The sequence below is a fragment of the Tupaia chinensis genome, unplaced genomic scaffold, assembly GCF_000334495.1.
Source record: "Tupaia chinensis unplaced genomic scaffold, TupChi_1.0 Scaffold146177_1, whole genome shotgun sequence".
In the NCBI taxonomy this organism is placed as follows: Eukaryota; Metazoa; Chordata; class Mammalia; order Scandentia; family Tupaiidae; genus Tupaia; species Tupaia belangeri.
The window spans coordinates 2,093,336-2,116,977 of record NW_006206032.1 but is presented as its reverse complement, the minus strand read 5'-3'; the positions used below and the strand labels follow the sequence as shown (position 1 = coordinate 2,116,977).

General features: G+C 38.6%; 1 protein-coding gene across 1 annotated transcript in view; it reads left to right on the top strand.

Annotated features, from left to right (window-relative positions):
- BIRC6 (baculoviral IAP repeat containing 6) overlaps positions 1 to 23,642 on the top strand; it is a 266,821-nt gene that overhangs the window by 43,472 nt on the left and 199,707 nt on the right. Inside the window, exons 6-11 of the mRNA XM_006168813.3 lie at positions 7,318 to 7,429; positions 10,189 to 10,271; positions 13,956 to 14,178; positions 14,482 to 14,642; positions 18,557 to 18,615; positions 21,883 to 23,277. Coding sequence (XP_006168875.1) covers positions 7,318 to 7,429; positions 10,189 to 10,271; positions 13,956 to 14,178; positions 14,482 to 14,642; positions 18,557 to 18,615; positions 21,883 to 23,277 — 2,033 coding nt within the window. The remainder of the gene's footprint in view (positions 1 to 7,317; positions 7,430 to 10,188; positions 10,272 to 13,955; positions 14,179 to 14,481; positions 14,643 to 18,556; positions 18,616 to 21,882; positions 23,278 to 23,642) is intronic.

Genomic DNA, 23,642 nt, shown 5'->3' with positions numbered 1-23,642 from the left:
CATCACTTTGCTACTCAGCATACACCTACTGAGTGTTTAGACAAGTCTAAATGAAAAGTTGCCAAAATCTGAATACTATTTGTGCCCTTATATTCCTCAACTCCCACTGAATCTGTGTTGCAAAGGGAGAAAAATGCAGTGCCAAAGAGTTTGCAGACCAAATCCTCCTGTGTACCTCTGATCGCTCAGATTGACCTTCTAGAAATAAGGAAGAAATGGATAACCCATCAGATGACTAGAAATCATTGCAGTGTCACAAGAAATTTGCAAAACCTAGAAAATACCTCACCCCCAAGGGAAAAGAATTACTCCTCTTCATCCACAGACAGTACAATGGAAATCAGGGAAATGTCTCATAATGAATTTAGAGGATTCATAATGACAAAACTAATAGAGATGGAAGAGGGACAGTGAACGCCAGAAGAAAAAAAACAATGATTCCCAGCAGGTGAGGAATCTCTTGGGAGAGCTGAAAGAAGAAATACACACCATAAAAAAGAGTCAAATGGGACTGTTGGAGTTGAAGGCTATAATACAGGAAGTCGAAACCTCCTTTGAAAGTATTAAAAGCAGACTAGATCATATAGAAAATCGAATCTCAGATGTTAGAAGACAGTATTACTGGACTAGAAAAATCCACCATGAAGACTGAGAAAATAGCCCCCAGAATGAGAATAATATATGAGAAGCACTAGGATACCATTAAACGTCCAAACATCTGGCAGTCGAAATACAGGAAGTTGAAACCTCCTTTGAAAGTATTAAAAGCAGACTAGATCATACAGAAAATTGAATCTCAGATGTAGAAGACAGGATTGCTGGACTAGAAAAATCCACAATGAAGACTGAGAAAATAGCCCCCAGAATGAGAATAATATACGAGAAATACTAGGATACCATTAAACATCCAAACATCTGGATAATCAGTATCCTAGAAGGTGAAGAGACTTATAAGGGCATTGATAATCTATTCCATGGAATCCTGGAAGAAAACTGTCCCAAACCTAGAGAGTCATTCAAAGATCCAGACCCAAGAAATACAAAGAACCCCAAATAGAATCAACCCAAGAAGATGTTCTCCAAGACACATAATAGCCAGAATGACCAAAAACCACAGCCAAAGACGAGATACTCAGACTGGCAAGAGAGAAATGTCATGTTACCTACAAAGGATATCCCATCAGTCTTAACAGCAGACCTCTCATCAGAAACAATGTGAGCAAGGAAAGAATGGGAAAATATATTCAAAGTATTGAGTGAAAAACAATTTCATCCAAGAATACTGTACCCGGCAAGATTATCCTTCATATGGGAAGAGAAGACAAGAACATTCTCAGATAAATAAAGCCTGAAAGAATCTACCAATACGAGACCAGCTCTCCAAGAAGTTCTATAGGGTGCGTGCGCTGGCCAGACAGAGAGAGACAGAGAGATAGAAAGTGAGAAATCACCCCCTGGGGAGGTGGCCACGCTGCAATCCCTTCTCCTCTCGGGATCTTGGGCATGCATGCACACGTGCCCGGCATGAGTTTAAGCCACCGGGTCCAGGACGCGAATTGCGGTTGACTACGTGGGAGTCCAGCAACATATCCATTACACTAACTGCTGGTCCCTCCAAGAAGTTCTGAAGGGAGTGTTTGTTATCCCAGGAAAACTAAAGTCAGACACATAGAAGTAAGAGTTTAAAAACAACTCAGAAAATGGCCAGCTTAATGGTAGGGTCAAGTAGAGTTGAATGTTCTCTTCTGAGTTTAAATGGAGAGATCGGACCACAGCCGAAGATAAAATACATGAGCTTGAACTGGCGAAATAGAGTTTTATGACTTTTTGACTAAAACATTACTGACCTTCTATGCTTTGTTTTCCAGTTTTAAGGGGTTTTGTCTCTTCTCAAGTTGTGGACAGGTCCATGTACCTACTATTCAAGCAGAATCCTAATGTGTTTCCTGGCTTTAAGTATTAATAAGCAAAGTTCTTTTAACATTTTTTATTTTGATTTATTAAAGCTAAAACTGCCTTTCTTGAAATTAAAAAGTGTATTTAAAAAATACCTATTTGGTAACTACAGTAAGCTATATAGCCTCAGCTATGTGCTATTTTGTAGTATATTCATTCTAGAGTTTCATGACTGAAGTCAACTTTTGTTCAAAGATGTGTATATATCAACTGAACTTACTATTGAAAATATTTAGATTAATTTGGATAGTTTGTGAATCAATACAATGTGGGAAAGAATAAAGGAATGGAAAAAAAATGCTGTACTGAAATGTAAAACCAAGAAAATTTTTAAAGAATTATTTAAATAAATTCATTAATTTAAATTTAATCAGAGAGGGACAGAGTGTGTGTGTGTGTGTGTGTGTGTGTGTGAGAGAGAGAGAGAGAGGGAGAGAGAGAGAGAGAGAGAGAGAGAAAGGAGGCCCCCAGGTCCAGGACTCAAACTGCAGTAGGTGATGTGTGAGTCCGACACTCTTAACTACCATGCTGATTGCTAGTCCCTCAAATTTTTGTTTGTTTTAAAGAATTATTTCCTTTATTTTATTTATCATTATTGTTATTTTCAATTTCAGCAGAGCAATACAGAGAGAGAGAGAGAGAGAGAGAGAGAGCAAAAGAAAGAGAGCAAGAAAGCAAGCTGCCAGGTCTGGGACTTGAACCATGGTCAGCCATATGGGAGACCAGTGCCCCTAAACACCATGCCAACCTGCTGGCCCCCACAAATATATTTTTTTAAAGGAATCTTTTGTTTTCTTTTCTTTTCTTTTCTTTTCTTTTCTTTTCTTTTCTTTTCTTTCTTTCTTTCTTTCTTTCTTTCTTTCTTTCTTTCTTTCTTTCTTTCTTTCTTTCTTTTTTAAGTTTAGGCTATTGCCATAGGGTGTATGCTCTCACTGGAGAGAGACACAGAGACACACAGAAAAAATGAGAAATTACCCCACTAGGGTATGGCCACACCTCTGTCCTCTCTCCTTCATGCTCCTCTTGGGATTTCGGGAATGTATGGACAAACACCAGGTGTCCAATTATTTTTTTTTAAAGAATGATTTATTTTATTTATTATTATTTTTTAAAGACTTGTTTTATATGACTTTATTTATTTACTTATTTTAATTTGACTGGAGAGGAACATAGAGAGAGAGGGAGGAAGGGTGAGAGGGAGAAAGAAGGAGAGAGAGGAAGGGAGAACATGAAGCAAGCCACCAGGTCCAGTACTTGAACTGTAGTTGGCTATGTGGTAGTCCAGTACCCTTAACCACCATGCCACCTGCCAGCCTGTATTAGTATTATTTTAAAATTTGCTGTATGTCACGTGTGCTCGCCAGACAGAGAGAGAGAGAGAGAGTGAGAAAGCGTGCTGCTAAGTCCAGGACTCGAACCATAGTCCGCCATATGGGAGTCCAGTGCTTTGGCTACTATGCCACTGCTGGCCTCCAGTTGTGCAATTTTGATAAGGTATTCATATTTACTTTTTCATGTACTATTTTGAGTTAAAATTTACCAGAAGACGCATGTGCTTGCCAGAGAGACAAAGTGAGTGGGAAAACACTTCCCATGGGAGGTGATCAGGCTGCATTTAATTTCTCCTTTTGGAATTTTGAACATGACCACACATACCTGATATGCTCCTGAAGGCACTGGGTCTATGACTCAGAACTGTGCAGTTGGCCATATGGGATCCACCACACTACTGACCCCGTATTCAGCGTATACAAATTGTGTTGACATCCTTTTTTTTTTCTTAACAACTATTTAATTTTTTTTTTTTTGAGAGATTTTCACTGTAGGGCGCGTGCGCTCGCCAGACAGACAGAGAGAGACATAGAGACAGAAAGCGAGAAATCACCCCCCAGGGGGGATGGTCACGCCGCAATCCCTTCTCCTCCATTCTCCTCTCGGGATCTTGGGCACACACACACACGCACCCGGCGTGAGTTTTAAGCCACCGGGTCCGGGACGCGAACCGCGGTCGACTACGTGGGAGTCCAGCGACATAGCCATTATGCTAACTGCTGGTTCCCAAGAACTATTTAATTTTATTAATTATTATTACTACGATAAATTTGACCAGAGAAAGACAGAGAGAGAGATGAGAAAGTAATCCACCAGGACTGCAACTTGAGCCATGTGGGAGTTGACACTGTGGGAGTCCAGCGCCTTAACCTCCACACTACCTGTGGCCCTGTAATTGCATCTTTCTGAAGTATGTTTCTAAACAGTATATGCTGATAGTAGTAAAGGTACTACTGAATGATTCTTTTTTATTTTATTTTATTTTTTGTTGGAGAGGTTTTTGCTATAAAGTATGTGCACACACCAGAAATACAGAGAGAGACAAAAAGTGAGAAATTACCCCACAGGGGTGATTGCTGCCATGCCACAGTCCCTTCTCCTCTCAGGATCTTCGACACGGATGCACATGCACCCAACATGAGCTTAAGCCACCGAGTCTGGGACTCGAACTGCGGTCGACGACATGGGAGTTTAGTGTCATAGCCATTAGTCAACGACTGATCCCTGAATGATTAATTTTTAAAAAGAATTATTTTATTTTATTTTATTTTATTTTATTTTATTTTATTTTATTTTATTTTATTTTATTTTATTTTATTTTATTTTATTTTATTTTATTTTATTTTATTTTATTTTATTTTATTTTATTTTATTTTATTTTATTTTATTTTATTTTATTTTATTTTATTTTATTTTATTTTATTTTATTTTATTTTATTTTATTTTATTTATTTTATTATTATTTAGTTCAGCAGAGAGAAAGAGAAAGCTATAAAGCAAACTGCCAGGTCTGGCACTTGAACCATGGTCTGCCATGTGGGATCCAGCACCCTAGCCACCACGCCACCTGCTGGTCTCTGAAAGATTCATTTTTAAGTTCTGTTATTTTAAGTATGGCTCTTATATTGGTTTTGCAATATTTAATTTTTTCTAAAACTTTGATTGCTTAATCAGTTGTCCTACTTTTAATGAATTGTTTTTGTTTTATATATAAATAATTACTGTTGTATTAACAATGGAAAGAAGTTTTATGTTTTATAGTAATATCAACTTTTGGGCAAAATGCAGAAGCTGTTTTTAAAACAGATGTTATATGCTGTAGTTATTAAAAAATTCTTTGTAATATGTCTGGAGGGGAAGATAAAGAGAATTATGCAATCAGAACAAGTGTTTTTTTCTCTAAGAGCTATGCCTATACTGAGAGTATAAAATAGCCCTGCAGAACTATTTTGTATGCAGTAAGATGTTTCAAAGCGTTTCTTAGAGAAATCAGTGCAAGCCGCGGTAAATGTTATATTTTAGGAAGTTCATCTAGTACATAGGGTATAAAGTGTTTCTGGAGATGTTAAAATGTCCCAAAATACTATTTTTTAAGTAGTCTATGGTGTTTATTTCATTGAAAGTGAATCTAGGAGCTGTATGAGGACTTTGAAGAACGTTGTTCTGTTGAAGGTTTGACTTAGGGTCTATTGGATACTACTGCTGTTTTGTTTAGTAATACAACCACTCTTCACTTAATGACCTTCCTGTTTAAGGAATACTCAGTTTATGACCAGTTCTCCAGTGCAGGGAATCCTAGTTTTCAATCTTTGGTCTCATTCCTGCAGTTGGTTAGTATTCACTACATGAAATGATTATAATCACGCAACACTACGTATTTCACTTAGAGATTTATCTTTTATTGTATACCTGTAGTAGTATTCAGAATAAACAATTATGCAAGATTTATATTATTGTGGTGTGACTTGTCACTTACTGCCATTTTTCTGATACATGCTTTTTGTATGGATAGAATTACATTATTGTGTGGTATTGAGTGGTAGTTACTGAAAAAGACATACCATATGGCACCAGGACTTGCCATAAGACATCTGCCTTTAAGTGCCTTGCTTATTACCAATGTGCTACTTGTAGGATGGGGATTTGATCGCTAAGTGAGGAGTACCTATAAGACTAAAAGACTGGTTTTTAATTTCCTTTTTTAAGAGATTTTTGCTGTAGGATGTGTGCGCTCGCCAGCCAGACAGAGAGAGACATAGAGACAGAAAGCGAGAAATCACCCCCCAGGGGGGATGGCCACGCTGCAATCCCTTCTCCTCCATTCTCCTCTCGGGATCTTGGGCATGCATGCACACGCGCCTGGCGTGAGTTTTAAGCCACTGGTTCCGGGACGTGAACCGTGGTCAACTACATAGGAGTCCAGCGACATAGCCATTACACTAACTGTTGGTCACTAGACTGGTTTTTAATTTTGAGACTGATCCTGAAGATGTATATAACTTATAAATGAAAGTTCTTTTTAAAACCCAACTATTTAAAAAAACAAAAAACAAAAAACCAAAAAATAGAATGCAGCTATGAGTAAACCTAAAAGCTCATTAGCAATATTATAGGAAATCTGTATTAAGGGAAAAAATTTTTTAACAGAAGTATTTTTTAATTTAACTTTATTTATTTAAATTTAATTTGACCACAGTGGGACAGAGTGAGAAACAGAGAGAGGGAAAGTGAGAAAGCAAGCCAGGTCCAGAACTTGAACCATGGTTGGCCATGTGGGAGTCCAGAACTCTTAACCACCACACCCCCTGCTGACCCCACCTTTAAGGGAATAATTTAAGGAAGGTATTTTTTTGGTTTCTCTGTGGTGACTTTTCTTTTTTGGTAGTTTTTGCCAAAGGGCGCATTTGCTTGCTGGAGAGAGAGACAGATAGAGACAGAGAGAGAGAAAGTGAGAAATCACCTTAAGCGGGGGTAGCGGGGTGGCCATGCCACAGTCCCTTTTTCATTCTCCTCCTGGGATCTTGGGCACACACACATACACGCACTTGGCGTGATCCTTAAGCCACCATGTCCGGGACTTGAATCTTAATTGGCCATGTGGACGTACAGCGATATAACTGCTATGCCATCTGCTGGCCCCAGGAAATTAAACTTTTAAGATTCTCAATGTAGTTGAGATTAAATCAGCTACTTTATCCACTTATATACAAATTGGCATGTGCTGAAAGCATGAGTCTCTTTGCCTGTGCTACAGATTATCTGTTCTGTGTGATAATTATGCAATACTGGTTAATTTAATCTACTCCTGAAATTGTTTATTGAATGATGTCACCAGTAAGGTATTTTCTCTTACCCACTTAAGGAAAATTCCTAAAAGTGATCATTGTTAGTTTAAAATGAAAAGTTAACTTGGTCATTAGATTATTTCCCCTTTTTGTTGATAACCCAAATTTTTTCTAAAATGTTAAAAGGAGTTACACTGTAATTTGATGCCTTTCTTCAATTACATAAAGTATGTTTACTTTTTAGATCATTGATGTATAGCGAAGCTAACAGACGGGAGACGTTTACCTCATGGCCTCATGTAGGCTATAGGTGGGCACAACCAGATCCCATGGCCCAAGCTGGATTTTATCATCAGGTAAAAGAAACCATCGAAAAGATTACTTTTGTAGTATGTTTTTGTAGTCTTTAGTACATTCATCAGCATTTTAATACTTTTTCAAGAATTTAATTTGTACAACTTTGTTGTGTATATGTGAGTCTTTATTTTGTACCTGTCCCTTTGGTTATGATATTGATGGGCTATTTCCTGTGTTGAGCATTGTGTACAAAAGAAAAAAAAAGTTATTAAAAGTCATTAACAGCTGAGTTAGTCAATAGTTAATAACTAAGTATTTTCTCTTAGACATAATTTTTTTCACTAACTAGGCATTATTCTACAGTTTTACTTTTTTAGAAATTACTTATTTTAATTTTATTTATCCATTCATTATTTTAATTTGATCTGAGAGAGACAGAGAGAGAGAGAAAGTGAGAAAGCAAGCCACCAGGTTCAGAACTCAAACCATGGTGGGAACCAGCAGTTAGCGTAATGGCTATGTTGCTGGACTCCCACATAGTCGACCGCGGTTCGCGTCCCGGACCCGGTGGCCTAAAACTCACGCCGGGCGCGTGTGCGTGCGTGCCCAAGATCCCGAGAGGAGAATGGAGGAGAAGGGATTGCGGCGTGACCATCCCCCCTGGGGGGTGATTTCTTGCTTTCTGTCTCTATGTCTGTCTGTATGGCGAGCACACGCGCCCTATAGTGAAAAACCTCTCAAAAAAAAAAAAACTCGAGCCATGGTCAGCCATGTGGGAGTGTCTAGCACCTTAACCACCATGCCACCTGCTGGTCCTCCCAGTTTTACTTTTTGATAAGTGTTCTCTTTGGGTATGTGTTTAATTTCAGTGTTAAACTTCTGTATTCATAACAGAGTAGGAAATGCTTAGGGGCATGTAATAAAAGTAGTTTTATAGTTGCTCCTTCAAATTGCTCATGTATTAAATAACTATAGATGCAGTATTACAAGTAGTGCAGAGCAGCCTGAATATTTATGTGTTGAAGAGCTGGTTAAGAAGTTGCACAGAAGGAACCAGCAGTTAGCGAAATGGCTATGTCGCTGGACTCCCACGTAGTCGACCGCGGTTCGGTGGCTTACAACTCACGCCGGGCGTGTGTGCGTGCATGCCCAAGATCCCGAGAGGAGAGTGGAGGAGAAGGGATTGCGGCGTGACCATCCCCTCTGGGGGGTAATTTCTCGCTTTCTGTCTCTATGTCTCTCTCTGTCTGTCTGGCAAGCGCATGTGCCCTATAGTGAAAACCTCTCCAAAAAAAAAAGTTGCATAAATAAAAGAATTAGTTAAGAACAATAGTTATAGTTTTATGTAGGAAAAGAGGGTGTACAGTGTAAGGATAAGTATGATAAAAAGTCATGAGGGAAGGTCCTTATAGAAAGGTTCAGTAAGCTAATGTATTAAAGATAGAAGTTAAGAAAAGTAATTTTACCTAGTGTAGTAATTAATATGTGACTTCAATTTAGTAATATAGAGTAACTTGCCACCCTTTGAGCACTGCAAAAGAATCTAAGAAATCTAGTACTTGTATCTTGGTTTTCACGAAGTATACTTATTTAAATTTATAATTCAAATAAATATTTTTTAAAAGAATTACTCTATTTTAACTTTATTTATTATTATTATCATTATTATTTTCCAGTTTGATCAGAGAGAGACAGAGAGAGAGGAAGTGAGAAAGCAAGCCACCAGGTTCGAGACTCGAACCGTGGTCGGCCATGTGGGAGTCCAGCGCCTTTAACCACCATGCCACTTGTCGGCCCCGAATTCAAATAAATTTTGAAGTATATATCAGTTACCGTCATAAAGAAGGTGAAGAGGGCCCTGTGGCCCAGTGCCTTAAGAGAAACAGATTTCACATGACTGGCCACAGTTCCAGTGCTGGCCCTGTTGGCTTGAAAAAACATGCCTGATAAGTGTATGAGAGTGCCTAATTTCCCAATGGAAGGAGAAAGTGAGAAGAGATTGTGTTAGGTCCATGCCCCATCGAGGGGTGCTTTCTCCCTCTGTTTCTGTTTCTTTTTGGTTGTCTTAGGCACTCACTCTCTGGCAACTGGGGGAAAAAAAAAAAGAATAATAGTGATTATTCCTTAGTTATCTCGAAGTGTTTTGCATATCTTAACTAAAATTAAGTGAGAAAACTGTGTGTATGTGAGTATTTTATTTCAAAGTTTGTTGTATTTTCAGTCGAAGATAGGTAAGTTTGGATATGGTTTAATGTTAATGTTTAAAATAGCTAAATTATTTCCTCAATTAAGGATTGAATGTAAACCATTTAAATAATTTGTCTTTTTTTCTTTTTTCCTTTTAAGAGAGAGTTTTGCTATGGGGTGTGTGCTCACCAGAAAGACAGAGAGAGACAGAGAGACAGAAAGTGAGAAATCACCCCTCAAGGGGAATAGCCATGCCGCAATCCCTTCTCCTCCATTCTCCTCTTGGGATTTTGGACACACATTGTACACACTCCTGGTGTGAGTTTAAGCCACTGGGTCTGGGACTCAAACCACGATTGACTACATGGTAGTCCAGTGACGTAGCCATTATGCATCTGCTGGTCCCTTAGTGGTCATTTTTCTGATGAAAACACCATTTTTCAAATCAGACTATTTATAAACATTTATAAACAGTATGTTATTTGGACCTAGCAGTATAGGCTAATTTTCCTTTCCTCAGTATAAAATTTTATTTAAATTATGAAATTTGTTTTTATAAAAGTGTTTTTTGTGAAAAGGCTACTTTAATACCGATTAACCTTTTTGGTCTTCTTTCTTTCTTCCTTTGCAGCCCGCATCATCTGGGGACGATAGAGCCATGTGTTTTACTTGTAGTGTATGTCTCGTTTGTTGGGAACCTACTGATGAACCTTGGTGAGTCTTGATTTTTGTGGGCCTAAGGGGCTAACTTAGTCCTATAAATGTGTGTCCTAATTTCCCTTTTCTAATCTTCGTGTAATAATCCTCGTGCCTTTCTACCATTGTCCTAAGATGATACATATTTTTGCCATTGTCCTAAGAACATGAGGTAACTCTGTGTATGTTCTGTATTGTCACTTAACTTACAAATATTTCTTTCCTTTTTAAAAAATTTTTAATTTTCTTTTTCGATTTTAATTTTTTGGTGAGCATGTGCTCACCAGAGAGAGTGAGCAAGAGAGAGGGAAAGTGAGAAAGCATCCTTCAGTGGGAGATTGCCACACTTTCATCCCTTCTTCTCTGTTTCTCCTTTTGGGATTTTGGGCATGTGTGTACACACAGTTGGCATGTCTTTACAGTCACGGGATCTGGTACTGGAAAAATGGCATTGACTTAGTATAAAGGAATTACAGAGTCGGGCAGGTAATTTTTTTTTTTTTTTGCTAAAGGATATGAGTACTTGCTGGAGGAAGGGAGAGGGGGAGGCATCCCTAAGTGGGAGTGATCACATTGCAATCCCTCCTCCATCTCTTCCTTTTTTGGGGGTATGGACATTCATGTACATGTACCCTATGTGACTCTTAAGCCACTGGGTCTGGAATTGGAACCAAGAGATCGACTTCCTGTGATTTGACTGCCTTCACCATGGCCTTTGGGCAGAAACTTTGAAGTGTTGATATTGGGACTGGCAGGTATCAAGGTGGTGAAGATGCTGGACTCCCACATGCTCGACCACGGTTTGACCGTGAGTTCTGTGCCACTCTTTATATTTTTTTTTACTTTTATCTACATTCATTTTATGCTGGCTTTATTCCTGTGCATAAAATTCTTGTTTCTTCAGTTTCTTTTGGAATATATTTTTCTTCTGTGTGACTTACTCTTCTGGTTTAGGAACAGTTTACTCCTTTTCAGTGAGGATCATCTCACTGTGGCAGGGAAAGCTCATGTATGGATTAATCCGCCCTTGAGAACTGTACTTTTGACGGCACATCTTGGGTGCCTTATTCACCTGAATATGTTCAATGACCAGAGAATCTACATCTAACCCCTTAAAGTTCAGCATTACTCTCTGCATTTTTAAGCATGCGCAGTAAAAATTTTGCACTCTTTTTGGGCCATCGGCCTTGTGTCCAGCCCCACTGTTTGACTTGGACACATCTTCCAACTCTGCCATTGTAATGATAGAATGGCACACACTGCTTCTGTAAAGTAACATCCTCCAGATACTTGGTGGCTTTTCGAATATGGATTCCCATAGATGGCCTGGACAGTTTCATGAGTGTCCTTCAAGTGAACATGAAGATTGGAACCTCTTGACTTGCATGACTTTATGGGGTTCTCTGGGTCAAGTGAATAGCGAACTGTTTTCAAAAATTACCTCAGGTCTTTAGCGAGAAGAGTGTAATTATACCATTCTTGATCTGTCACTCTAGTATTTTATTGTTCTTAAACATGTTACGGTTTTCTTTTTGTAAAGAATAAGTTTATTTACCTTTTTTTTTTTTTTTTTTTACCTTTGACCAGAGAGGGACAGAGTGAGAGAAACAGAGAGAGATAGGGAAAGTGAGAAAGCAAGCCACAAAGTCTGGGTTTTGAACCATGGTCAGCCAGGTAGGAGTCCAGCATCCTTAGACAACATGCCACCTGCCAGCTGCCAGCCCCAACATGTTATGGTTCTCTAGTAAACAAATTTATTTGTTTTTTGTTCAGTAGGCACTTATCTGAAAGAAATAAGTTATGAATTTTGCCTTTCTAAGGTTCTTGGTAAAAAACTTTGTCTGGAGTCTGTTGTGTTTCTTATTGTGTCCTTTAATGAGTATGTAAGGTAGAAATCTGTGCTCTTAATATGAGGGGACTTTAAAAAGTTGGTTGAAAATCAAAATTCCAGTGAGATTTTATTTTGGTGGAATTTTAAAAAAAATAAACTTATGCATAGTATTTTTATAATACCCATTTCTGTGAACTTTTTGAAAATCTTATTTGTCTTATTAATTATATTCTGAAGATGTCTTTGCTTTTAGATGTAAAAGCATTTTGTGACGTGAGTGGCATTTATTCAATTTTTACCATATGTCATTTACAGTTGTGGCCCTGATAGGATGGGAAATTTTAAACTGACACAGAGTTATTTATTCAGAGCTTTTGGAAACCAGTGTGAGAAAATTCCATGCTTGAACGCTTTTGTTAAACAGTCGTGTTTAAGCAGTATGTCGTAATACAGCCTAAGTTACACAAGCATTGGTATCACAGCTTTAGCTAAGACTGTTAATTAAAATAACAACTGTTATTGTTGGATGTTGTGAATATATATATATTTTTTAAATAGAGATTTTTGCTACAGGGTGCATATGCTTACCAGAGAGACAGAAAGTGAGAAATCACCCCCCAGGGGGTATGCCCACATGGCAATTTCTTCTTCATTCTTCTCTTGGGATCTTGGGCGCACACATGTGCCCAGCGTGAGATAAAGCCACTGGGTTTGGGACTCAAACTGTGGTCGTCCCTGTGGGAGTCCAGCACCTTAACCACTATGCTACCTGCTGGCCCCAGGATGTTGTGAATACTGAATTGGGATGTGTGAGTACTGTGAATGGTTGAACATGTTAGAGTAATCTTGATAAACTTGAATGATTTTTGTAAGAGTAAGTCTTTTTAATAATGAATACTTTAACTTTCAATTCTTTCTGAAAGGAAGGTGATCCTGGAGTTCTGTTTTAATGTACAAACTTAACTGTTGGTGTTCAGTGAACAGTGAGATTTTATTTTGGTGGAATTTTAAAAAAAATAAACTTATGCATAGTATTTTTATAATACCCATTTCTGTGAACTTTTTGAAAATCTTATTTGTCTTATTAATTATATTCTGAAGATGTCTTTGCTTTTAGATGTAAAAGCATTTTGTGACGTGAGTGGCATTTATTCAATTTTTACCATATGTCATTTACAGTTGTGGCCCTGATAGGATGGGAAATTTTAAACTGACACAGAGTTATTTATTCAGAGCTTTTGGAAACCAGTGTGAGAAAATTCCATGCTTGAACGCTTTTGTTAAACAGTCGTGTTTAAGCAGTATGTCGTAATACAGCCTAAGTTACACAAGCATTGGTATCACAGCTTTAGCTAAGACTGTTAATTAAAATAACAACTGTTATTGTTGGATGTTGTGAATATATATATATTTTTTAAATAGAGATTTTTGCTACAGGGTGCATATGCTTACCAGAGAGACAGAAAGTGAGAAATCACCCCCCAGGGGGTATGCCCACATGGCAATTTCTTCTTCATTCTTCTCTTGGGATCTTGGGCGCACACATGTGCCCAGCGTGAGATAAAGCCACTGGGTTTGGGACTCAAACTGTGGTCGTCCCTGTGGGAGTCCAGCACCTTAACCACTATGCTACCTGCTGGCCCCAGGATGTTGTGAATACTGAATTGGGATGTGTGAGTACTGTGAATGGTTGAACATGTTAGAGTAATCTTGATAAACTTGAATGATTTTTGTAAGAGTAAGTCTTTTTAATAATGAATACTTTAACTTTCAATTCTTTCTGAAAGGAAGGTGATCCTGGAGTTCTGTTTTAATGTACAAACTTAACTGTTGGTGTTCAGTGAACTTAACCTTTTTCCATTTATTTGAAGGTCTGAACATGAAAGACATTCCCCAAACTGCCCGTTTGTGAAAGGCGAGCACACACAGAATGTGCCATTGTCAGTCACTCTTGCAACAAGTCCTGCACAATTTCCTTGTACGGATGGAACTGACAGAATATCTTGCTTTGGGTCAGGGAGCTGCCCTCATTTTCTAGCTGCTGCAACTAAACGAGGAAAGATCTGCATATGGGATGTCTCTAAACTCATGAAGGTATGGTATGTCTTAAGTTAGAAGTAACAAATTAGTATAGATGGTCCCTGCGTTAAGATGGTTCTGTTAAAATGATTTTTTCACTTTACCACACATTTATTACAATGAAGCCCATTTTAATTTGAAGGATGTATGGAGTTTTAATGATTGCTTTTACTATTTTCTTTTTGATGCATTTATCAAGTATTAAATTCATTTGATATTTGCCAATTACAGTAATTTATTGGATGTACCCTAACATAAGTTGAATATCTGTAATTAAGAAAAATGCCACTTAAACACATAGGCTTTTCATCTGTTTAGGTGCATTTGAAGTTTGAAATTAATGCCTATGATCCAGCAATTGTACAGCAGCTTATTCTATCTGGAGAACCAGGCTCAGGAGTTGATTCAAGGAGACCAACTTTGGCATGGCTGGAGGACTCCTCTAGTTGCTCAGATATACCGAAATTAGAAGGAGATAGGTATGTGAATTTGTTTTAGTAGGATTTATAAACGTTACATTTTTTTCTTTTCCTAAATTTTATATTCTCATGAAAGAATATAGAAGAGGCAGAGAAATGATCAGGTTAAGGGTTAGAGAATTTGGCTAGCTCAGTAGCCTCATGTTTAAGGGTGTCAGATCCCACAAGACTGACCACAGTTTGAACCTCATTCTCAGTGGGTTGAAAAACATGCTAGGTGCATCTGTGTGTGTATCTCAGATCCCAACAGGATGGAGAAATGGAGAAGGGACTGCTGTGTGAACACTATCTATTGCTGTGTTCTGTCCCCAAATTCTCCTCTCTTTATTTCTCTCTGGCAAGTGCATGTGTCCTCTGGCAAATAAAAAAAATAAAAGAGAGAGAGTGCCAGGAGAAGGTATGGAGGTTAAAGTGCTGGATCCCACATGACCAACTACACGGTTTTTGAGTCCCGGATCTTGTGGCTTGAAAATCATGCCAGGCACATATGCGTGTGCCTAAGGTCCTCATAGTAGAATGGAGGAAAAGGACTTTTGCATGGTCATCCCTCTGGGGGGTGATTTCTGACTTCACTTCTTTTTCCTCTCTCTGTGTCTCTCTCCTGCTAGTGTATGTTCCCTGTAGCAGAAGAGAGGAATGGAGGAGAGACAGAGATTATAGAATAAAATTTAGATAGAAACTTAAAAGTTGTGTGATTTCGGAAGGAAAATTTTCACTTAAATGGTGTTGTCTAAAAACAACTTAATTTTTGGGACCAGCAGTTAGCGTAATGGCTATGTCGCTGGACTCCTACGTAGTCGACCGTGGTTCGAGTCCTGGACCCAGTGGCTTAAACTCACGCCAGGCGCGTGTGTGTGTGCCCAAGATCCCGAGACAAGAATGGAGGTGAAGAGATTGCGGCGTGGCCATCCGCCCTGGGGGGTGATTTCTCGCTTTCTGTCTCTCTGTCTCTCTCTCTGTCTGGCAAGCGCACGCACCCTATAGCAAAAACCTCTCAAAAAAAAAAAAAAAAACTTAATTTTCTTTCTCAATCATTGTCATTTGGAAATAATTGTCACATTGAAACATAAAGTATAAACAGTGAAATGAAGTCCTTGGATAAGATTTATAATTTTACTTTATACTAAATTTTTTCATAGACTATTTGAACTAAGTGATTTTAGTTTCCCTTTTTTTCTTTTTCTTTTTTTTTTGTTAAAGAGATATTTATCTTCATTTATTTAGTTTAATTTGACCAGAGAGGGACAGCGAGAGAGAGAGCGAGAATGAGGAAGCAAGTCACCAGGTCTGGGACTCGAACCACAGTCAGCCATGTGGGAGTTCAGTACCGTCAACCACCACGCCACCTGCCTGCCCCGAGTTTCCCTTTTTTCATTAGCACCTGAAGTTATGATCAAATGACCTGAAGCAAGGCAGATGGACCTAGTTATTGATAACAGTATGTTAGTAGTCAGCAGTGAACTGAGGCATATAGCTATCAAACCATTTTGGTTTGCTGTATGGATTCTCTTCATTCACTTTTCCTGGCAGGGTCCTGATTTTTTATGACTGCATCTGATCTCTCTGAGGGCAGGAGAGTCAAAGTATAATTCCACTTCACCCACTTCCTAAGAATCTCTGGCAGTGTGATTCTAAACTGGTTTAGGATCACACATCAACATTGGCTGTATTTTTAGGGAGTCAGAATGAATGCTTCCATAAAGTACAGTTTTTACTTCACAGCCCTGTTGGTGGCATGCAGTTTTCAATAACAAGTAAAATTTTATTAATGAAAAATTTTTTATTATTAAAATAATAATTAGTAAAAATAATTAGTAAGCTATTATCAATTGATCTTAAACTTTTTTGTTTTGTTTTGAATTATAGCCCTAAATTGGTTTATGGACAGTTATCATTGGAGAAAACTAAACACAAGAACTTTGTTAAAAATATCTACACAACTTCTTCCTCTGCAAATTTCAAACATTTGTGTATAGTATTCTTATGCATTTTAGTGGAAATTACCAACTTATAATACATAAAAAAACCCCATGTAAATGCTTGTGCATTTCAGATGTAATTTTAGTATATTGTTTCAAAAGGAAGAATTGCTTTTTCTTTCTGTAAGAGGCATCTTTAAATTTTTGGTAGTGAGGTAATCAGAATTTTAGAAAGTATTGTCTGTATGTACTGAGTGGCAGCACAGATTGAGCCTAATACTGTTAAGAGTCTCTGTAATTCTTAGATGTTAACAGTGAAGAGATATAGGGCAAACCTAGATGCACAGAGGAGAGCTGACAGTTTCTTTGCCATCTGAGTAAAAAGCAAAGAACGAGATTGCTGTCTTGTGCTGACTATCTTCTGAGCTGCAGTGGCTTTTCTGCATGTCAAGGAGTTCTTACCAGTCCCTCCCAAACAAACAAAATGCAACCAAATGTGTGTGGGGGAGAATACAGGTACATCCAGGTGTTTAGACAAGTATTCTTTTTGGTTTAGAGTATTTCTTGAGTTCATTGGGAGGATAGTCACTAAACTTTTACTACTGCAAGCTTATACTTGATTTTATTAGCTGTTGCTCTCTTTTATCTTCTTAGCTGACAAAACTGTACTCACTCATCTAGTAGTCTTCACACCCCTTCAGATGTTATTACAGATTCTTAGAGATTTTTCACAAGCCCTACCTTTCACAAGGTAGATATTTATTTAATCATCTAAAGTGATTTAATTAAAAAAATGAATTTCTTCAGAGAGATTTTTGCTATAGGAAACATGCTCTCACTGGAGAGACAGAGAGATAGAAAAACAGAAAGTGAGAAATCACCCCCAGGGGCGATGGCCACACCACAATCTCTTCTCCTCCATTCTCTTGGTATTTTGGGCATGTACGCACATGTGTCTAGTGTGAGTTTCAAGCTGATAGGTCTGGGACTCAGACTGAGGTCGACTATGTGGGAGTCCAGTGATGTAACCATTATGCCATCTGCTTGTTTCTAAAGTGATTCAGTTTTAGCATTGTCAATAAATTGTGACCTCAAACTATATATTTTATGTAAAATAATTTTAATAATTTTGTATGTTGCTTATATTTGAGATGTGTAGCAGTGGTTTGTTTTAATTTTTGTTACCTGGTGGGTGTGCTCACCAGAGAGAGACAGGCAGAGGGAAAGTGAGAAATTACTTCCTGTGTGGGGATGGCCAGACTGTAATCTCTTCTCCTCCAGTCTCCTCTCAGGATTTTGGGCATGCATACACATGTGCCTGGTGTGATTTTCAAGGCTTTTTTTTTGGAAGAAGTTTTTGCTATAGGGAGTGTGTGCTCACCAGAAAGACAGAGAGACAGAAAGTGAGAAATCACCCCCCCCAGGGGGGCATGGCCACACTGCAATCCCTTCTCCTTCATTCTCCTCTCGGGATCTTGGGCACGCATACACAAGCGCCCGGTGTGAGTTTAAGCCACTGGGTCTGGGACTCGAACCAGAGTCGACTACATGGGAGTTCAGCAACATAGTCATTATGCTAACTACTGGTCCCATTTCAAGCCTTTTAAGCCACTGGGTCTGCGATTCAGACTGTGGTTGGCCACGTGGGAGTTCAGTACCTTAACTGTCATGTCACCTGCTAGCCCTGTGGCAGTGTTTTTTTTTTTTAACTTAAAAAGAAGAAATTAAAGTTTTTTTCCATTGGGTGCATGTGCTTGCCAGAAAGAGAGAGACAGTGAGAGAGAAAGTGAGAAATCACTCCCTGGTAGTTGTTTCAGGCCACCAAATCTAGGACTTGAACTGTGGTTGGCCATATAGGAGTCCAGCGCCTTAACCACTATACCACCTGCTGGCCCCAGGAATGGTTTTTAACTTTAAACTTTTTTCTTTGCTTTTTCATTTGATGTGTATGTTTTTTGAAATTTAAGTAGTTTTTACTGTGTCTTTTCATTTAAGTGATGATTTACTGGAGGATTCAGACAGTGAAGAGCATTCCAGATCAGATTCTGTGACAGGTATGTGAAAAGTTACATAATAAATATTTTTTAAGTTCTTGGATTTATACAGTTCTAGGTAAAACTAAATACCACTTAATTATAAATTACTTAGATAATGTAAAATTTTCATTAGTACACGCAGAAAAAAATGTCAGAGATCTTGAATTAATAGTATGTACATAGTGCTCCATAATTATAGTTTAACTGGTACTAAGGAATTAAAGTGGTTATTATAGTAAATCTTTGTCACATATGTTAGGAAATTGAGAATGTGTTTATTTGTATAGTATATTCTTTCAAATAAAAGTAACATTTAAATTAAAGCTCTTTATTCCAAAAGAAAATGGGTGAATAGGAAATAGATCTTAAAGTATAAAATTATAGGCACTGGGTTGGCTTTATGCTGCAGTGGTAGTGCTTGAGTGCCCACAGTCCAGAAGATCTTTTGTGCTGTTCCTATGTAAATTAAAAAGACATTTTCATATGTGTGTGTGTGTGTGTGTGTGTGTGTGTATAAATTTTTTTATTTCACAGACCATTTAGAGTGGTCTTCCCATTACTGTTGCTAATATTATTGCTGCCTGACTGATACAGATTGGTGAAGGTTTTCCGTTCAGAGACAGTAATTGATTTGGGTGTTCATTGACATTGATAGTTGGGTTTTGTGTAGACAAAGGTCACATGTTTAGACAGTTGAGACTTAGAAATGACCTTTGTACTCTTTGTAGGGGGGATAGCTTAAAGAATACCCAATAGAAAAATATTCTCTAAGGATAATAATATATATTGGATCGTCAGGGAAGTCATGATGTACTTTTGCATAGGAAAACATGCAAGAATACGTCATGACTTTCCCAATAATTGTCTGACTTTAAACGAACTAACATTTAGCAGATAATATAGAAGACACATTTCATTTTAAAATGACAAACATTGGGAACTTTTTTTTTATAGTTACTCTTTTCTCTAAGATCATGTTGAAGTTAGCTTGCATATTATGATAGTCTACTAATAATGAGCAAGGTGGAGAGAGAAGAAAAGTTATGACTTTCTCAATGATGAAATAATGGGATTTAAGATTACAGTAAAATTTCATGGATATTCTGCAAAGTGCATAAATGACAAACACATGAATTAAATTGGTATTTTCTTTTGGCTTAGAATTGAAGCACAGGGCCAGTCCTGTAGCCCAACAGTTAATACCTGTGCTTTGGGGATTAGATCCCACATGGCTCATGTCGTTCTCATCCTGGCCCTGGCAGCTTGACAAACACTGTGGGCATTGCCTAGGCTCCTCATGATGGAGAAATGAAGGAAAGAAGATTATAGTGTAACTATATCTCCACTTTGGCAACTCCTACCTGCATATACACTTGGCCTTTGACAATAACAACTAGAAGAATTAAAATGTAGACATCTGAGAGGGGAAGGGCATGTAAAAAATCACCCCCAGAGGGGAATGTCAAAGTCGCAATCCCTTCTCCAATCTCCTTTTAGGATTTTGGGCATGCACGTACTTGCTTCCAGTGTATTTTTTAAGCCACTGAATCTGGGACTTCAACTGCCCAGCGGGGCCATGTGGGGATCCAGCCGACTTAACCTCCAGGCCATCTGCTTGTCCCATAAATGCTATTGTTTTGATATAATTTAAAGTAATGAATCAATATCTTAATACTTTAACTCTTTAATCTATTTTTTGTGGGGTTTGTGTTTGCACATGCACGCATGTGCATATGCACTGCTTTAGAGAGAGTCTCATTTTGTTATGTTTCTCCTGCATCAGCCTCCTGAGTAGCTGTGTGACCATAGGTGCATGCCACCATGCCTAACTCTTTCAGACAGGGCTTTGTTTTGTTGCCTATGCTAGCTAAAAGTACATGGTTCTCTTGAATCAGCCTTCAAATAGTGGGGAGTATAGGTGTGTACCACCTTACACAGTTTTTTAGGGGTGGGCTTCCCTGTGACCTCAGCTTGCCAAGCAGCAGCATACAGTGCATGTGACTATAGTGGGCCTCATCTCCTAATTTTGTTTTTAAAAAGAGGTTTTGGTCACAAATTACTAAAGAATATATTCTGAACTGAAAATAATTTTGAGATCTTCAAATACCTTTGTAGTTTTTCTGAGTAGGTTCATCTCAGATTTACTAACTTTTTTTTTTTTTTTTTTTCACACCAGGGCGCATGTACTCTTTACCAGAGCGGGGCAGGGGGTGGGTGGGGGTAACCCCCCTGCAATGGGATCTGGTCACATTGCAATTCTTTCTGCTCCATTTTTCTGTTCTGCTAGTTTTTGCTATAGGGCGCATGCGCTCACCAGACAGAGATAGATAGAAAGCGAGAAATCACCCCCTAGGGGGAATGGCCACGCTGCCTTCCCTTCTCTTCCATTCTTCTCTTGGGATCTTGGGCATGCACGCACATGCGCCTGGTGTGAGTTTTAAGCCACTGGGTCCGGGACATGAACCGCGGTCAACTACATAGGAGTCCAGCGACATAGCCATTATGCTAACTGCTGTTCCCCCCACCCAGTGTTTTTCAAGATGCTGAGCCAGGGTTTCAAATCCCAGTAGGATCCTGCTCCCTTAATTACTAGATCACATGGCTGGCCCTAATTAAATTTTTTTTTTGAACTACTTTATAATTCTACTTATGGGGACCAAAAGATGGAGTAGTGGTTACATTACTGGACTCCAATGCAGTCTACTGTAATTCAAGTCCCGGTACCTGTGGCTTAAAACTCATGCTGGGTGTGTGTGTGTGTGTGTGTGTGTGTGTGCCCAGAATCCCAAGAGGAGAATGGAAGAGAAGGGATTGTGGTGTGACCATCACTCCAGGAGATGATTTCTTGTTTTCTGTTTCTGTCCGTCTCTCCAGAGAGCACATGCACCCTTTAGCAAAAATCTCTCTTTTTTTTTAAGAATTTCTACTTATGTGTGGGCCAGTAGGTTGCGTGGTCGTGGTCGCTGGATTTCACGTGGCCTACTGCTGGGTTCCAGTCTATTGTTAAATACCTATTGCTTGAGAAACATGCCAGTTTGCATGACCAAAATTCCTGTAGGATAATGGAGTAGAAAGGATTGTTCTTGGCCAGCCTCTCTGGGGGTGATGTGTCTTGCTCCTCTCCTCTCCTGCAGGTCTCTCGAGTGAGCGCATGTGCCCTATAGGAAAAGTTTTAAAAAATCTGCGTATGTCATCATAATGTACCGTTTGGATGAATTAAAATAAAATCACAGAGTATTATTTACCTTTATAAGCCCATATCTAATGAATATTGTCTCTTCAAAGGGCATACATCGCAGAAAGAAGCCATGGAAGTCAGCCTTGATATAACAGCACTCAGCGTTCTCCAACAGCCAGAAAAACTTCAGTGGGAGATTGTTGCAAATGTGCTTGAAGACACTGTTAAGGATCTTGAAGAACTTGGGGCAAATCCTTGTTTAACAAACTCTAAGAGTGAAAAGACAAAAGAAAAGCACCAGGAACAACACAACATTCCCTTCCCATGTTTATTAGCTGGAGGTTTATTAACATATAAGTCTCCTGCTACCTCACCAATTAGCAGTAATTCTCACAGGTCACTGGATGGTTTAAGCAGAACTCAGGGCGAAAATATATCAGAACAAGGGTCAACTGACAATGAATCCTGCACTAATTCAGAACTCAATTCTCCTCTAGTAAGGAGGACTTTACCTGTTTTGCTTCTTTATAGCATCAAGGAATCTGATGAAAAAGCAGGAAAAATCTTTTCACAGATGAACAATATTATGAGTAAAAGTTTGCATGATGATGGTTTTACTGTTCCTCAGATTATTGAAATGGAGCTGGATAGTCAGGAACAGTTGTTGTTGCAGGACCCTCCTGTGACTTATATTCAGCAATTTGCAGATGCAGCAGCCAACCTTACCTCTCCAGATTCTGAGAAGTGGAACTCTGTGTTTCCCAAGCCTGGGACTTTGGTTCAGTGCTTGAGGCTGCCAAAGTTTGCCGAGGAGGAGAATCTCTGTATAGACTCAATAACTCCTTGTGCAGATGGAATTCATTTGTTGGTAGGACTGCGGACATGCCCTGTTGAATCCTTGAGTGCAATAAATCAAGTCGAGGCCTTGAATAATTTAAATAAATTAAACTCTGCACTATGTAATAGACGGAAAGGTGAGCTGGAATCAAATCTTGCTGTAGTGAATGGTGCAAATATTAGTGTAATCCATCATGAATCACCAGCAGATGTACAGACTCCTTTGATCATTCAGCCTGAGCAGAGGAATGTTAGTGGTGGATATTTAGTACTTTATAAGATGAATTATGCCACTCGGATAGTGACTTTAGAAGAGGAGCCAATAAAAATTCAACATATCAAAGATCCCCAGGACACAATTACCTCGCTCATTTTGCTTCCGCCAGATATTTTGGATAATCGAGAGGATGACTGTGAGGAACCTGTTGAGGAAATGCAGTTATCCTCTAAGAATGGCATGGAGAGAGAGAGAAAGTCTGACATTTCTACTCTTGGACATCTGGTAATAACCACTCAGGGAGGATATGTAAAAATATTAGATCTTTCAAACTTTGAAATTTTGGCCAAAGTGGAACCTCCCAAAAAGGAGGGCACTGAGGAACAGGACACATTTGTTTCTGTCATTTACTGCTCGGGCACAGACAGGCTGTGTGCATGCACCAAAGGTAAGCTGTTTGTTTGCTTCTCTTGTAAATCTTAAAGCAGCCACGTACGTGGCATTCATTTGAGTTTTAGATCCATTTAGATATAGAGGAATTAGTCTTTTCATAATTAAGTGGCAAATCTTCCTACTGCTTTAATTTTTCTTAAAACCTTTTTCTACTGTCTTAGGTAAAGATTCCTGTTGTAAATAAGTTAATAAAGTTTGTCAGATAGTATATGCTCTGTTTTACACTCAAGAAAATAATCTGCTATTGTTTCTGTGAGTCCTGACTCTGCATCTGTTCAGATTTGTAACCTTGGACAAGTTACTTTAACTTTAGTGATGAGTTCCTTTACATATAAACTAGGATTAAGAAGGCCTATTTCC